The sequence below is a fragment of the Caloenas nicobarica genome, chromosome 3 (assembly GCF_036013445.1).
Source record: "Caloenas nicobarica isolate bCalNic1 chromosome 3, bCalNic1.hap1, whole genome shotgun sequence".
Taxonomy (NCBI): Eukaryota; Metazoa; Chordata; class Aves; order Columbiformes; family Columbidae; genus Caloenas; species Caloenas nicobarica.
Genome location: NC_088247.1, coordinates 6,242,011 through 6,258,282, shown reverse-complemented (window position 1 = coordinate 6,258,282; position 16,272 = coordinate 6,242,011). Strand labels below are relative to the sequence as shown.

Sequence of the window (16,272 nt, the reverse complement as noted above, 5' to 3'; positions counted from 1 at the left end):
ATTGCAGGGCTGGGGGGCAGAGAAGCCCCTGCGGGCCGGGGGGGCAGAGCCGGCCCTGCGGGGAGGAAGCCCGGGGCGCGGGGGGGAGGCATCCCCGGGCAGCGGCGGCTACGGGAAGGGAGGGAGGGGGGGGTGTCTCACCTTGAATGCCACCGGGAGGGTCTTGTTGCAGCGCCAGTGCGAGGGCAGGACGGAGCAGAGGAAGTTGGGGCTGTCGGTGCGGACCAGCTCGGCGGGGTGGTCAGCGATGATCTCCACCATGGTGCGGTTATCGTGGGGGCGCAGCCTGGGCACGGCGGCCGCCGCTTCTTGCTGCTGTTGCTGCTGCTGTTGCTGTTGGGCTACTACGACCGGGCTGACTTCGCTCATCTTGCCGGGCTGCAGGCTGCTGGAGGGGGGGCTGAACCTCCGGCTGGTGCTGGGATCTACGGGAATACGCATCACAACAGCCACAAGTTAGCGAATTGGGGGGCGGGGGGGTTGGGGGGGGGGGAGCGGTAAGGGGGATCGCTGGAGGAGGCGTGTAGTGGGGGTGGGGGTTGTAAAAAAAAAAATTATGTATATAGCGAAAAAAAGGGGTGAATGAAAAAGTGGAGGGGTGAGGATAAGGACCAAAAAAGCAAATCAAGAAAAAACCAAAAAAACACAGGAGCGCATTAAACGCACAAAAAAAAATATCTCAGTCTGTTTTTGTTTGCTTGGTTTGGTTTGGTTTGTTTGTTGGTTTTTTTTAAGAAAGATGGACGGGGCGGGGGGCGATGCCGGTCTGGGGGCGCCTGGAGCAGCGAGGAGACCGAGTCTGGCTGTTGGGTCCGGGGCTGCCCCGCTTAGCAAAGCCCGGCTGGAAGCTGCATGGTCCCGGCTTCTGCCCAGCTGCAAAACGCTGCTGCTTCTCCTCCTCCCTCCTTCCTTCCTTCTTGCACAGTCTCTCTGCTCTTTTCCCTCCTTCTAGCCACCTCTTCTTCTCTCAAGTGCTTGAATTTCTTTCCTTTTTTTTTTTTTTTCTTTCTCTTCCCCTCCCTCGCAAGTCCTCTTTTCCTTTTCGGATTTGCGAAAGGTTGTCTCGGGAGAAGGAAAACTCGCTGCTGGTTGAAGCTTCCTGGGCTGCTGCTGTTGGCGGCTGCCAGAAGAGGAGCGTTAACTCTCAAAGGCGGAGAGGGGGGTGTTCAGGGGAACGTCCCCATTTCCTCCGATGAAATCTTCCTCCTCCAGACCAAAAAAAAAAAAAAAGAGAAAAAGAGCAAACAAAAAAGTCTCGCTGGGACAGAGGAGCCGCTGGGCTCCCCCGCTTATTGCCTTTGGCTTCAGGAAGCGGGAGCTCGGGAAGGGGCTTGGGAAAAGTGGCTCCTCCAGAAAGAAAAAAAAAAAAAGAAAAAAAAGCGCTCCCGAAGCGATTTCGGCGTGGAAAAAAAAAAAAAAAAGTTATCGGGGTTGCTGGAGTGAGGAGGGAAGTCACACGACTAATAATTAAAAGAGAGACTTTAGCCGGTTCCTTTGAGAGGATCGGGGCTTAAGAAAAGTTGAACTTTCGGATTCCCAGGGAAAAAAAAGCGGGGAGTACAGCTGGAGAAAAAACACCACCGCAAAACACCCCTCCTTAGGCTGATTTCTAAAATATGACCAAGCAAATTCTGGGAAAAGGCAGCCTCGGTGCAGTCCGGTCCTTTTAATTAAGTCGCGGCTGGATCCAAGTCCGTTGAGTTGAACAGGCTAACAAAAATCTTTTTTTTTTCCGCCCTTGATGAACAACAGCAGCAAAAAATCATTAAAATGTCGGTTTGTTTCAGTTATTTTTCTTTCTGAAAAAAAAACGGGTTTAAAAAACAAAAACAAAACAACCCAAATCAACAAACTTCTTCTGGGTCCCAAGAAGCTGAGGTTGGGGAAGATGAAGGAGCCGAAAAAAAAAAAAAAAAAAAAGCGCCGCAGTTTTTTTGTCCTGAATGTGGTTTTTGGAGGCTGGGATTTCTAATGATTAGGTTTTTGTGGTTTATATATACAGGACTCTCTGGCTAAGGCGATCATTATGCTGATGAGAGTCAGCAGCACGTGGTGCTTCAGTCCTCAGACTTCTGCAGCCTTCAAAATAAATAAAACAATGTGCATCCCCCGCAGGAGGAGAAACTTTAAGTCGCTCTCACCCACGGAGAGCGGGACGCGGACGGGGAAGGGGGGGAGCAGGAGACAGTCTCCGATCTCCGCTTCTCTCCGGGTTTTTTTCCATTAACACTTTTGGGCTTGTTTGAAAAAAAAAAAAAAGCATGAAAAATCTTGTTTGCAAAAGAAATAATAGTAAGAATAATCTAGTGCCAAAGGGTTGGTTTGTTGGGGGTTTTTTTGTTTTTTGTTTTTTGTTTTTTTGCTAAGGCTCCGGTAGTCTAAAGCCTAAACCATTTCCTTGAATGAATGAAAGCTATAAAACCCCTCTCAGACTATTAAGGTAAAGGGAGTCTGGTTTGTTTTCTCCCTTTAAAAAAAAAAAAAAGAAAAAGAAAAAAGAAAAAAAAAAAGGGCAGATCTTATTAAAAACAATTTACATACCCAATAGTAAAATAGTGTAAACGCCTCCCAGCGCAGATAACAACCTATCACAACCCTCCCTCTAATTTCTAAGGCTTTACTTCGACTTGCTACTTCCACCTTCTTGTACAAAGTCGGCGCTGCGTGTGTGCTCCTTGCTCGCCGCCTGTGTGTGACTCGGGGCGGTGTGTCTGTCTGTCTGTCTGTCTGTGTTGCGGGGGGGGAGAGATTTGTCCTTTTTATGGCGCTTTTACAAACCGTAAGTCCGGTTTTCCGACCCAGCAGAAAAGCCGGGTTTGTCCCGACGTGACGGCGGCCTCACGTATATAATCTCGGGGGGAAGGGGGGGTGTAGTGGGGTGCAGAGACATCCCCGGCGCTGTTTCCGCGCTCCGCGGATCATCCGCGCCCTCCGCCGGCCGGGCCGGCAGCCGCTGCGCCCCGCGCATCCCGCGGCCGCCCTCCTGCCTTTTCCCCCCTTTTCCCCCAAATTCCTGCCCCCCCCCCCCCGCCATGAGCGCAACCCCCCGGCTCTGCACAGAGGGAACGTTCGGGCAGAGGCGGCCCCGGGCTCAGCGCTGCCCGTCCGCGGCGGGTTGGAGAGAAGGAGAAGAAAAGATTTGAGTTTCGGTCACAGGGGAGAGCTCTCGCTCCGCGCACCGCGCAGCGCCCGACCCACCCGGACCCGCGGGGACAGCGGCTCTGCCCTTGTCCCCCCGCTCCTGCGCCTGTCCCACGGGACATGGGGACGAACGCCCCCGACCCACTGGCTCAGGGCTCCGTGTCCTTTTTTTATTTTTTTTTAACCCCTTTTTTCCTTTTTTTTTTTTTTTTTTTTTTTAATTTTCCTTTTCCTGCTCTAGCGCTGTGGGAAGTTTTCTATCCCGTTGTGAAAACGCAATTGCTGCGGGTAACACCGCAAACCTCTCCTGGGGTTGTCCCGCTTTTCCAGCAACCATAGGGATGTTGCTTTTCCCCAAAAGTGGCCACAGGCATTGCCAAAGGACAATTACTCGTTGCCTACATGGCCTAGTATATTCATAAGCCATAGTTACAACACAGAGAAGGTATTTTTTCATAATATAATAACCCATAGGTTCTCTTAGCTTTTCCCTCCTCTTTATATATTCCATTAAAGCCATCCTGAAGGTAAGAAGGCAAGAGGTTGTCTTATATCCAAATACTATATAAGCCTGACAATCATGATTTATTTCATTTCAAACAAGAAGATACATTTCCACTTTAAATTAGTTACACTAAAAGTTTTACAGTCGCCCCTCTTCCCACTAAAATAAAAAGTTAATTAGGATAAACTGAAATAAGTTATTGGAAGCTACCAGGGTAAGGTCACTTAAAATAGTCCATGGTTATTTATAATGTCGAAATAAAATTTTCCACTGAACGCCCTAACAAAGTTTCAGGTATCTGGCGCAGCTGATTTTCAGTCTCCGTGCAAAAATATCTTTCAGCTGAACATTTACGGATTTAACAGGAACTTACTACAGCCTGGAACGGATCACAGATCTGGGAACTAGAATTTTATTTAAACGGTTATGGACAAATTAATAAAAGTACCAGTAGTGTTTATGGACCTGCATAAAAGCTGGATGGGATTTTTTAGAAATAGTAATTTATGTTATGATATATATAATCTGGAACGTTGGCTTGGATTTGGTTGGAATGGAGAGCAACCCTGCTGCTCGGCTTTCCTCGGGTTTTATTTCAGAACTTCTCGGAATTTTAGCCCTGGTTGCAAAATGGGTCGTATTTTAGGATGTTAGAGAATTGCAGGAGGCTAGTGAAAAAAAATGTGCTTGCACTGCAAATCATGTCTTAACAAACACCTTTGGATCACTTTATAAAATAGATTTTTCATTAGTGCAGCTATGTTTGCTGCAATTTCAACCGTCTTCCAGCTTTTTCACTTAAACTATATTACGAATACAGCCATAATTACATTGCTTGTGGACAAAAAGGCAATGTTTTAAAGAGCACTGAGTTTGTTTACTGTTGCATTTATAAAACACGGGCCCAGCACACTCTTGTTGCAAGCATCATATTCTTGAGATGAAAAATAATTGTCAAATTTGAAAGATTCCAACCTGGATGATGTTCCCTAAATAAATAGTTTTGATGCCAGTTCATTGGGCTGGAATGTCCTGTAAATACAATGAATACAGAATTTATTTTGAGCTTCTCTATATATGTAAATAGCTTTTGTGAAATGGGAATAAATGAATGGGTTCAGCGGGTTTGTTATTGTACCGGATAATTTTAGTCAGAGCGACTACAGCAATGTCAGCAACTATTACTATAGTTAAGAACTTGCCAATATTCTCCTTCCAACATCTACCTTCCTAAGGTTTTTTATTCACTCGTGAAAACATGCATCGAGCCAAAATGTGTGAATTTAACTAAGCTTAATGCTGGAGAAGCTTTTGCCCAAATTTCCATTCATTTCAGCAGGGGCAAGATAAGCTCCAGTGTCTCTTGGCAGCGTTTCACTTTCGCTTTGGTTGTAAATTGACTGTTTGCCCAGCTATTCTTTGCTTTTTCTTAACTATGGCAAGTAGCAACTCCAGGTTTGCAGGTTATTTGGTCTGCTTATGAATTCTCTAACTACAGCATTCATACTCACGGACTACTATGGTTTAACTACTGTGTCCCTGCACCAGTTTATGGCCCAGATAAAAGAAGATTCTTTGTGTCCTGTCCTGAAATTAGTCGAAAGCATTTAATATCTCAGCACCATGCACTGTTTTTTCACGTTTACAGTCCCTGATACAGACATAAGCATAAAGGTTTGAAATACAGGGCAGAAAATGATGACATTAGAAAAAAATCCTGAGAATATTACTTTTTCTGCCAGTATTTTCAGTAGGAAGTGAGGACCGAGAGACTCTTGGGTTCTGCCTCGGGATTTGATGCTAACTTGCTCTGTGGCCTTGGACAAACCTTTTAGCAAGTTTTCCTTCAGTATAAAATGGGGTATTAACTATTACCATATACCTTTTGAGATATAAAAATATGTTCTCAGAGCTCCAAAGCTTAGCAGGGCTCTGCATCTGTAAAGCATACCAATAACACGGGGAGAAAAATTCTAAAAGCTGGTAAGAAACCTGCCGTGTCACTACTGAAAAATTGTTGTCTTTTCCATGGCACGCAGCGAAACGCACGTTATACGAACAACAAAATAAATAGTTACTAGTTCCTTTTTTTTTTTTTTTCCTAAATGATTTATTTTCTGCTTCTCTAATAAGGATGGACTGCAAGCTTAGGTCTTGGTCCTGCCGTAGGGTTTTCCCATTTCCCTCCCTGTCTGCAGCCTCTTACGCTCCGTTGCAATTGCATGTATTTCAGTGAGGTTTAAAGCGGCAAATGACCATGTCATCAATGCAAAGGAAAGAAATGTGGGGCTGCTTGTCATCTTGTAACAGTGTTTGGAAGAGAAAGTATGGCCTGTTTTCTGGCAGTAAAAACCTGAATGCATAGTACGATTAGAAAAATGTTTGGCCTGTTTTTTCAAGTAAATATTTTTTTTTTCCCCTTGCAACAAGCAAACTAAAAATTAACTGTAGGAAGTCATTAGGGTCCTCATAGTTAGGGACAAACTTTGTTAATGACTTCGTCTCTTTCCATTAATCCTCCTCTCAACCTCTGTGTAGCTAATTTCAGAATGAAGTAAAAGTTGTTTTTTTTTTTTTTTCCCCTCAAATGATTTCAGACAAAAATCAGCAGGTTGGTTTAGAGATAAAATGCTAAAAGATGAGAGCTTGTTTTTTTTTTTTTTTTATTCCCCCCTGCCTTGTTTCAGCATATATAAAAGCTGCATGAGCCAGAAACTTCACGGTTATTTTTTCTGTTGACCTCAATGAAAACTGGTTCCCTGGACTAACTGTGGAGAAAGTGGGTGGTACAAGTGTTTGCAATTAAAAAGAGCTTATACATTTGGAACCTTGCAGAGTCCCTAAATTTTGCATGCTAGTTTTTAGAAGACTAATGGAAGAGCGCTCTGGCCAGATACAAGCTCCATAAAGCTCACACAGAAGATCCTGCAAGATCTAAGTCAGTCTTGAGTGGGAAAAGTTGTTTTTAATGCTCCCAACCACAAACACACCACCAGATCCTTACTCTCTCAGCGTTGCAATGGTGAGGATTCCCATTGTGAATCTATTCTCAGTAGCATGAGAGTCAGAAATCATTTTTAGGCAGATTCTTTGTTAATAACATGAGTCTTGAAGATGGAGCAATAGAAAAACACCAAGTAGTGCCAAGACTTGCTCTAAAAAGAATGAAAACATCCAACATTGAAGGAGGTGGTACCGTCTATAGGAGTGTGATAGAAGAAGAAAGCATTTGGTTATGGCTCATGTAGAATAAACATAACGGACATGGCAAACCAACTCTTTGAGGAACTATAAAAAATAGTCTATTTTTGCCTTTTCTTTCCAGAAAATTCACTCAGATGATAAACTAAGCATAGCCAGGCCAGACCAGAAGATCAAGAACATAATGACATTTACATCATGGCACAATGTAATCCTGAAAATGCTCAGCATCTTGGTCACATTTTAGCACAATGTACGTGTGCCCTAAATTAGGTGCGGTCTGAAGACCTTGGGGATCAATCCCTCAGTCAACTGTTTTGGAATTGGCAGCCAAGTGGCACAACATCAGTCCAGAAACACACCATAAGAGCAGATGACAAAACATTAGACATCACAGGAATGATTCTCTCTAGTAATAAAAGACAAAGATCTGGCAGAAAAAATATTTTAGGTGAAGCTGCCAGCAGTATCTGCAGTTAAGCTCGTCTACCACAGTATAAGACCTTGTTTTCACTCATGTCATGTTGCCAATTTTTAGCTGTTCAGGATGAGATTTTCAATCCTGAGTCTGCCTCAAGCTGAGTTTTTTGGAAACTTCCAGCAGAAATACTTCTGCTGCTTCTAAGCTCGGCTTTAAGAGAAATCACATTGTTTCACAACAGTTTAAAGTTTCTTAGAACCATCCCAATACCTACTTCAGAGTCGAGATGGGAAGTTTTACTATGTAAGGAGGAAAAATCAGATAAGTGCCTTTTGTTGCCCTTGACCAAAAGGATCCACCTGAACTTGGCCAAGTTAGAAGTTGCTGAAAATTGTTGAGGTTTCCCTCGCGCATGCTCGGTACAGAAGGGAGATGTTGGCAGCTAAATTTTGCGAAGCCTCCATAGCAGCACTGGGCTTGCTGGACTGGGCTGGATGTGTAAGTCGGTCTAGTCTGACTGGGCTGCACGAGATGGTTTAGAGGAAAGGATAAGAAACCCTAGAGTCAGCAGATAGATATGGGTTCTATTCCTCCTTTCATGGCTCATCCTAGTTAATAGTAGCTTATAAAATATGATCAGAATGACTGTCAGCAGTGCAGTTTTAAGTTGTGTCTTTTAGAAGTCTATAATTCAACCATAAAAATTCCTTCCAGGCTGAAATCTGGCTTATACTCTCAGTTCAGAAGTCCAAATTCTCCATGGATTTTTTTAAAATAGTCGGTATTGAAGTAATCGAAAAGAAAAAATAGTCATGTACAAAGTCTGGACATTTCTTTCATAACACACTTCATAATTCAGTTATGATAAGTTTTAAAGCATTTGTTTCAAATGCTGGTCAAGCCCTGGAAGGAACGCAAGTAATTAAAATCTTCACCATTAACACTAGACATTCAAATGTGAATAAGATTCTCTGACCTCGGGATATTAAGAGTATTATGATATTAGGAGCTTATGTGATCTAACACCCAAACCTGTTATTCTAGTTTATCTTATAAATATTAAGCTAATTTATTAAATGCATACATATTGAAAAGCAGGGGAGAAATCCTTCGGTCCTTTCATGGCCAAACTCATCATGAAGTCAAGTCACTCAAATGTTTTTCTAATTTAAGTATAAGGAGAAAGACATAACCTGGAAGTATCCAGGAGGAACAAGTAAGAGGTCCTCAGAGGAGGCAAAGCAGATGCGAAATCTTTCTTGGAAGGCCACAGCAGCTCCCATAACTACCAAGCTTCCCTTTGTAGTGGAGGAGATAGAGCAGCTCTTCCCATCCTTGGACTGCTTTCAAACAGACTGTGCTTGGCACCCTGAGGTTAGCGTGATTTTTGAGCAGATAAAAGCCCGTTACATGAAAAGGCAGATCCCACCTTCTTTCTTTCTTTCCTACTTTTTAAAATTTTTTTTTTTTCATCCTTGGCAAGAAAGAAAGAAAAGCCGTACTCTGTCTGCAGCTGCACCAATTTCAATGAGAGCCTTCACGGAATAAGGTGCCGCTTCATGTACGTGAAGCAGAAACAGCCTTTAGGTAACTTGCTACTCAGCTTTGCTCTCCTTATCCTTTCATATTTCCATGTCTAAATGCCCATCTTGCTGGAGAATATGTAAAGTCTTTCAGCTTTTCTTTTCCACTCCATTTTAAGGAGCTAGAATATTTCATATTTTTAGGCCTGAGAAAACCATCTTCTGCTGTTTTTGACAATTGAGGAACATGGACTGAGGGCATCAGAGGAAAGCTCTATTTACTAAACATCACATGTAGATTACCACTGATAGTTTTTCTAAGGAAATTTATGACCTGTGTGAAGTAAATAAACTCCCTTTTTGGTAAAGAATCTTCAAGCCAATCATTCATGCTTGCTTAGAGACCTTACTGTTCGTGTTGCTTTTATGTGGAAGGCTCCAGTAAAGGGTGATGTTATGTCTAAAATAGACAGTTGGCAGCTCCAAGATTAAAAAAAAAAAGCCATTTCTGACATTACTTATCATGAGATTCTTGCTAGATTATGGCACATTCACTCTGATTCAGGAAAGAAAGAAAAGATAATGACAGGACAATTATAATTCTTGTAACTAATATGTTATCTTCATGCACACACTTGCATGCCTAGCTACATTTACTGGCAAGTTATGGCGTTTTACAGATCTGAAATCAACAGAGAGCTCTCAGTATGTTCAAAATGTTTAGTAAGTCTGAAAGCTGTTTGCTCTATATCTCAGAGTAAATGAGAAGGGGACAGGCAATTTTCTTCTCCTGGCTGTATTCCTACCATTACATCTCTTCCCTGTTCCCCTTCTCCTCAGTTTATGCTCTAGATCCAATGGAGACATAACTATTTAAGGCAATAATGAAAATTAAGTGAGAAGAAGGAACTTTGGTAAGTGTTTGCATACCATGTTTGCAGAAATATTAAGGTGTTTCTTATGCACAAGTAACTTGGTGGCTTTCAGCGGTACCCATCCTGATTTACAGTGGTGTGAGAGGAGAACTGGGCTGTTCTTATTTATTAAGTCTACCTGCTTTAATAGATGTACACAATAAATGTGCTTATTTTCTTTATCACATGTGAAATTATCAACACAACCTTTAGTAAATACTATGATACCTATGAGACTATTCTGAATTTAAACCAAGCCTTTCTGAGTGATGAGCCCATGTCCTTAACTCACCCCATTGTACTTCAGCACATACACCACATAATGTCACCGGGGCTTTGCCTTCTCTAGAAGAATGATCTGATTTTGATGAGGGGTGTCAAAAAGTTTTCCACCCTCAGATCCGCTCAAGTAGAAGGAGAAATGGCTGCATCAGTGGTGTGGACAAGGTCAGGTAAGTTCAGTGCTCACCATAGCAAATCACACCTGTCAAGGGCTCAGGGGACAACTTGCCTGTGCAGGATTTGGCTCGGCATGTATAGAATTTGTTACAATAGGTGTTGAGCTTGATTGACTTTGTCCACACGGGAAGAGCAGTTCTTTTCAACACCAGTCTGAGATGTGCAGAGAATGGGAGGGCGTTTTGACAACAGTTGTCAAAACCACGTCGTTTGTCTGGGGTAGGCGCACACCTGCTGAAATATCAATGCTATAAAAGGCCCAATTCAGTAAACCTGGGATAGCGCAAAGTCTGCAACATCAGCGTGGACTGACTTTCTACGCTGACATACACTTGCAGGATGTCAGATGATGAACAGTTTTTTTTAATACATTTTCACTTATCATCTCTATAAATACAGGATTCAAGGCCGCAAGCCAATCCTCAAAACTGGATGATTTTTAAGATTATGCAGTCTAATTTAAAGAAGAGGTGGTAGAACAGTTAGTGGAAGAAAATAGTCATGTTATACGCAAGTGATCAATACTCTCATCACAGGAAGCTGATGACATAATTCACAATGCCGAATCTTGCAGCCCCTTCATGCACTATGTGTTCTTCTGTGCTCTTTTGTGAAAAAGCCTAAGAAACTATTTAGCCAAACCAGACTGGAACAGGTATCTCTACTCCTTAGATGTTCTTTAATAATTGACCAGCTCCATGGAAGCATCATGGAAGATGTGGATTGTAACAGAACTTTTCTTTTTCTGTGGTATTTATTTTTGCAATTGCACAAAGAATAAAGTAGCATATGAGAAAGGAAACTGAAACAGAAGTTATTTTCAAACTCATAAAAGAAGATGCTATTTTGTAAGGAACATCTTCGAGTTGACCTTTACAATGAATGCCATAAAATACTATTTTGGCCACAAATGGAACAACATTTTTAGAAGGATTAGTGTTTATCTGTCTGTCTATCTATCTATCTGTGCACGATTTTAAAAAGACTAAAGGAAGCCAGCAGCTCTCTCTTGCTTATAATTGCATCTGTCAAACTTTAAAACTCCACAAGATCTGCCTCTACTGTGCTGGATGCCATTAGCATTAACATATTACCACAGAAAAAGAACCTACGGTAGACAGTGAACTTTATAAAAAATCTTCCAAAAGCCTTCCATCCCTCAAAAACTGTAATCCCCAGCAAGAACCTGACTTTCGCAAAACCCACTGAAATATATGAACTGTTCAGTACGCTCACAGAGTTGATAACAGTCAGAGTATTTTTGATAACGATAAAATCCAGAGCTATATTAGATGGAAGAAAGTAATTTTTGAGGAATTTTGAAACCCCGGAGAAATTTCGGAGCGGTCAATCACTGCACTTATACTAGTTCATTGGGGTTTTTGTTTGTTTGTTTGTTTTTCCTTTTTTTTGTGTGTGTGTGTGTGGTTTTTTGTGTGCTGTGGTTTTGTTTGGTTTGGTTTTGTGGGGTTTTTGTTTGTTTGTTTGTTTTTATTTTTTTTAACATTGGTACAGGCTTCTGTCAGACTGCCTGCCCTGTGGCATTCACACAATATTGCACAAGTACCATGCAGTCATTCTTTGTCCTTTCTGGCCCTACATGTAATGTTAATGTGAGCCTTATAAAAAAAAAACAGACACTGAGACATCTAGATACTTTGCAAATACTTTGTAATAGAGGGATAAAAAAGATGCTAAGAATAGGAATAGAATTTGTCCAGATTGTAGAGTTCTGTACTGGCATTCTGTAGCAATTCCCAGTAAAAATGCTTTAGCTGATCCCAGTTGTAATATTGGTTCACTGGAACGGGTGTCTGTCTATGTTCTTTGGATGATCTGAACACACTGCCAATATTTTTAAAATCAACATCTTAACTTTTTCATAATTTAAAAAAACGTATGTCATTCATTAGTCTAAGAGTATTTTTTAATGCTTCTATATTTTCCATAATGATGCTAAGTCAAAACTGGCAGAATGGAAATTGGAGAGAAGTAGCAAAGAAATAAAAAAGTATCCTACTCCGTTTCCCAGCTGCAGAAATGACCAAAGCTGTCAGAGAAGCGCCTTATACAAAAGAAAGGCTGTCTAGAGAAGAGGTAAGAATATTCTCACGAGCTCTGCAGAAGGCACTGCTTCTTATCCAAAGGAAAGACAGAAACATGTAATTGTGCCCTTCCTTTAAAACCAGGTTTTAGTCTTTTCCTGTACGTTACAGATCACATGTTATTTTACACTGGAAGCTTAGTGCTAAAATCTGAAATTTAAGGGCCAAGTTCTGCTCTTAGATACACACGCACAACTCCAATGAACTCAAAGAGAGCTGTGTTCATATGTTTAGCAATGGAATTTGGCCCTAAATATTTAAACATTTATTCAGAGGAAAGAAAGCTTCTCTGATACATTTGTATCTCATATCTAATGTATGCAGATTATCACCACTGGGCACCCACATTAAGGGATAAAAAGTTTTGGGGAACCATAAACTCAGCATTCTACCTGCTCTGCGTGGTCAAATAACATTAATTTGTTTCGGAACACTGAGGAAATTAAATCCTTAGCAACCTGTGGCTGATGTTATTTATTCTGCAGTCCAGGAGTAATGTGATGCAAATTCCTGGCACTATTCCTATATTTCAAGAAATTACTGTTTTGAATGGATGGATTTTGGAAACTTTCATTATATTAATATGCAATCCAGACAGAACTAATGTCCTCTGCTTCTATTTCCTTTGCAGAGGAAAGCTCAGTGTTCTGGCTAATTCTCACTTATCTTTCAAAGGCTTATGACAGGAGTCCATAATAACCTAAACATGTCATGTGGAAATGGTTAACCTGAGGATCCCACCTGCTCTCCATGGCAAAATGACCCCAGTTGTATTTTTCTTAAGGATATAAAGGATTCAGAATCCGGCAAATTTTCTCCAAGCAACATAATCCTCCAATTTGTGTATCTAATACAGGTAAACGATATCTACATGTTATTTTCCTTGGACAAATGACAGCTAGAGGGGAGCTGAGTTCCAGGTTAAGACACCTAAATTTGGTTGTCTGCAATGTAAATGTTTACATTTAAGCTAGCTGTTTAAGCTTTCATTATATTCAGTATTGATTTAAGACGCAATTCACTTGCCTAAAATTAAGTCTCTAGAGCCACTATAGATGTCTTGGGCTACCTAAGAAATTGCCATAGGGCTGGCACATATAAGTCAGGACCTACATGAAGCCCTTTACTCTTTGGAAAGGCAGATGGAGGCCACACAACATCGCCCAGACTACCTGACAGAGATAACTAAACTCAGGCCTAGCAAACACCGTCGGTGGCTCCCAGAGAGCAAATCTAATGACCAAACAGAGATGTCTGCTTTTGGATGAACCGAATTGGTCTCTTGTCTGCACTGACCATGTTGACTATGAGGGCAAATCGGTGAAGGGTTTGGAGGGGAAGCCGTATGAGGAGCGGCTGAAGTCACCGGGTTTGTTCATCCTGGAGAAGAGGAGACTGAGGGGAGAGCTCATGGCGGCCACAGCTTCCTCACGAGGGGAGCAGGAGGGGCAGGGCTGAGCTCTTCTCTCTGGTGACCAGCGACAGAACCCGAGGGAATGGCAGGAAGATGTGCCAGGGGAGGGTCAGGTTGGACATGAGGAAAAGGTTCTTCCCCCAGAGGGTGCTGGACACTGGAACAGGCTCCCCAGGGAGGTGTCCCGGCCCCAACCTGACAGTGTTCAAGAAGAGACTGGACAACGTCCTCAGACACACGGTGTGACCTGTGGGGTTGTCCTGTGCAGGGACAGGAGCTGGACTCGGTGATCCATGTGGGTCCTTCCAACTCAGGACATTCTATGATTCTATGACTGGGTTTTCATTGACTATAATCGGAACCTAAACACAGCCCACATGTAGACACCTAATTTAGGTGACTGTACCTGAAACTGAAGCCCACTCCTGATATCATAGCTGCCTGAATATATACTGTTATTAATCACTATGCTTTTGTTTCAACGAAGGTTAAGCTACTTTGGTTTTGCATTTTGTGCAATATGGTGTTTTGAGTAAAATGGTGGCAGGCAGGAGAGCAAGAGTAATGGGTGAGTCTGATTACACAGCTGGTTAATCTCTCTTGGTGTCATTTTGCTTCAGTGAGTTTCTTGAGAGCCGTATGGACTATGTTTAGCTAAAGCTGCTACCTGCTCCCTTGGCTCTTTCCCTTGCTTGGGAGAACTGGAGCTTTGTCTCCTCTTTACTGCTCTCATTTTTAGGTGACCAGAACATTGACGATACTGCCAGGGTGCTCTTTTCAGAGCTGTATTGTTCTTGTGCACAGTCAGCTTCCTAGGGAAGACTCTGCACTAAGACCTCATTTCTGTTGTTAGAGCCTTTTGGCTGGAGCTCTCTAATCCCAGAGGTCACCCCTGAATATCTCTGGCTATAGAGGTGCAATGCAGGATGTTGCCAAAATGCTGTGACCATTGTAGGAAGTAGGTAGGACCAACAGCATGTGCAGGATTGTGAATTCATTAATAAACATAGAATCATAGAATCATTTTGGTTGGAAGAGACCCTCAACATCGAGTTCAACCATTAACCTAACTCTAGCACTAAACCACGTCCCTAAGAACCTCATCTACGCGTCTTTTAAACACCTCCAGGGATGGTGACTCCACCACTTCCATGGGCAGCCTGTTCCAGTGCCTGACAACTTTTCTGTGAATAAATTTTTCCTGCTATCCAATCTAAACCTCCTCTGATGCAACTTGTGGTCATTTCCTCTCATCCTATCACTTGCTGCTTGGGAGAAGAGACCAACATCCTCCATGCTACAACCTCCTTTCAGGCACTTCTAGACAGCAATAAGGTCTCCCCTCATCCTCCTTTTCTCCAGGCTGAACAGCCCCAGTATAGAATCACGAATCATGGCTAGTTTGGTCTTCTATGCAGGTCTTGCACCAGTGCTAAGAAGGTAAATTAAGAATGATCCAGGACCAAGAAATTCTTTGCTAGTACAAATCCTGATTTTGGTTTGCTCTGGTGGTTATCTTGGTTGAGATCAAAACCTCGAGCGTTATGTCAGATAATATATACAAGTATTAGCATAAGTTTCCTTGCTTGTGTGTGGAAACTCCCAAACTCATTTGTGGAAGCCATGGTTTTGAGTAGCGTACACTAAACCAGCCTTATTGAAGCTATAGCCGCAGTCAGGGCAGTTGATTGGAGAGGCTGACGGTGTTGCTGGCTGGGAACAGGACTCCCTTCTAAACAGATTTTCTTCAAGTGAATTGACAGTCAGGAACAAAACTCTGCTCTTATTGTATTTTTTACTTCATTCGTATGCTGGTTACTTAAGGGCATATCCATGGTGTTGACGTCGGAGAGCAGTGTTAATACATGTGCAAAATGACTACTACAGGTTGAAGCTCTTGGTTACAGCTGGATTACCCAACACAAACTTCTGTCTTCACAATCACAGTGCTACCTAATCCTATTTCTCCATGTCTTCAATTTCCAGGCACTGCAATTGCCTTGAATCCATTTTGGCACAGAATACTTCATTATTTTCACATTGTGCTGGTCTACTCTCCTGCTTTTATCCATATGAGCCAGGAGTGAATAAGAGTTGGCAACTTCATACTCGACTGTTACATAGCTGAGTACACTTTAATCAGCACCCTAATAAATAGCGCGCCCAATTAATTGGGACATTTGCCAGCAAACGAATCCAGTGCCTGTAAATGATGGATAAATAGCGTGCTCACTGTTGTCTGCGAGCGTTATTTGTTGTAATTAACAGGTAGGATTTGGTGTTTGCTGGCATGTGTTTCCTCAGTAGCACTCTGCTCACTTTTGAGTAAGCTCGCTGTTCCAGTGCAGCTGCTAAAAATAAATAAAGGACAGATTTCCCTTTCAGTACTTGCTTAAATGAATGTAGTGCTTTTGTGTTACAAAAATAATAAATGTAATCTATGTATTTTTATATATTACATTCCTAATATGGTTTTGATGATAAAAGTGGTAATTTAATTAGCACGTTTCTGTTTTAATTAGTATAGTAAACAGGATTTTGCCATGCCATGGAATAATTTATAATAAAGGGAGCAATTTCTGTTGCAGC

General features: G+C 42.2%; 1 protein-coding gene across 4 annotated transcripts in view; it reads right to left on the bottom strand.

Moving 5' to 3' along the window:
- RUNX2 (RUNX family transcription factor 2) overlaps positions 1-16,272 on the bottom strand; it is a 153,082-nt gene that overhangs the window by 89,389 nt on the left and 47,421 nt on the right. The window contains exons 1-2 of one of the 4 annotated variants that reach the window (XM_065630709.1): positions 346-441; positions 142-315 (exon numbers count right to left, since the gene is read on the bottom strand). In XM_065630709.1, coding sequence (XP_065486781.1) covers positions 142-315; positions 346-441 — 270 coding nt within the window. Of the gene's footprint in view, positions 1-141; positions 442-16,272 lie in introns of those variants that run through there. The other 3 variants (XM_065630710.1, XM_065630711.1, XM_065630708.1) reach the window with 3 other exon arrangements.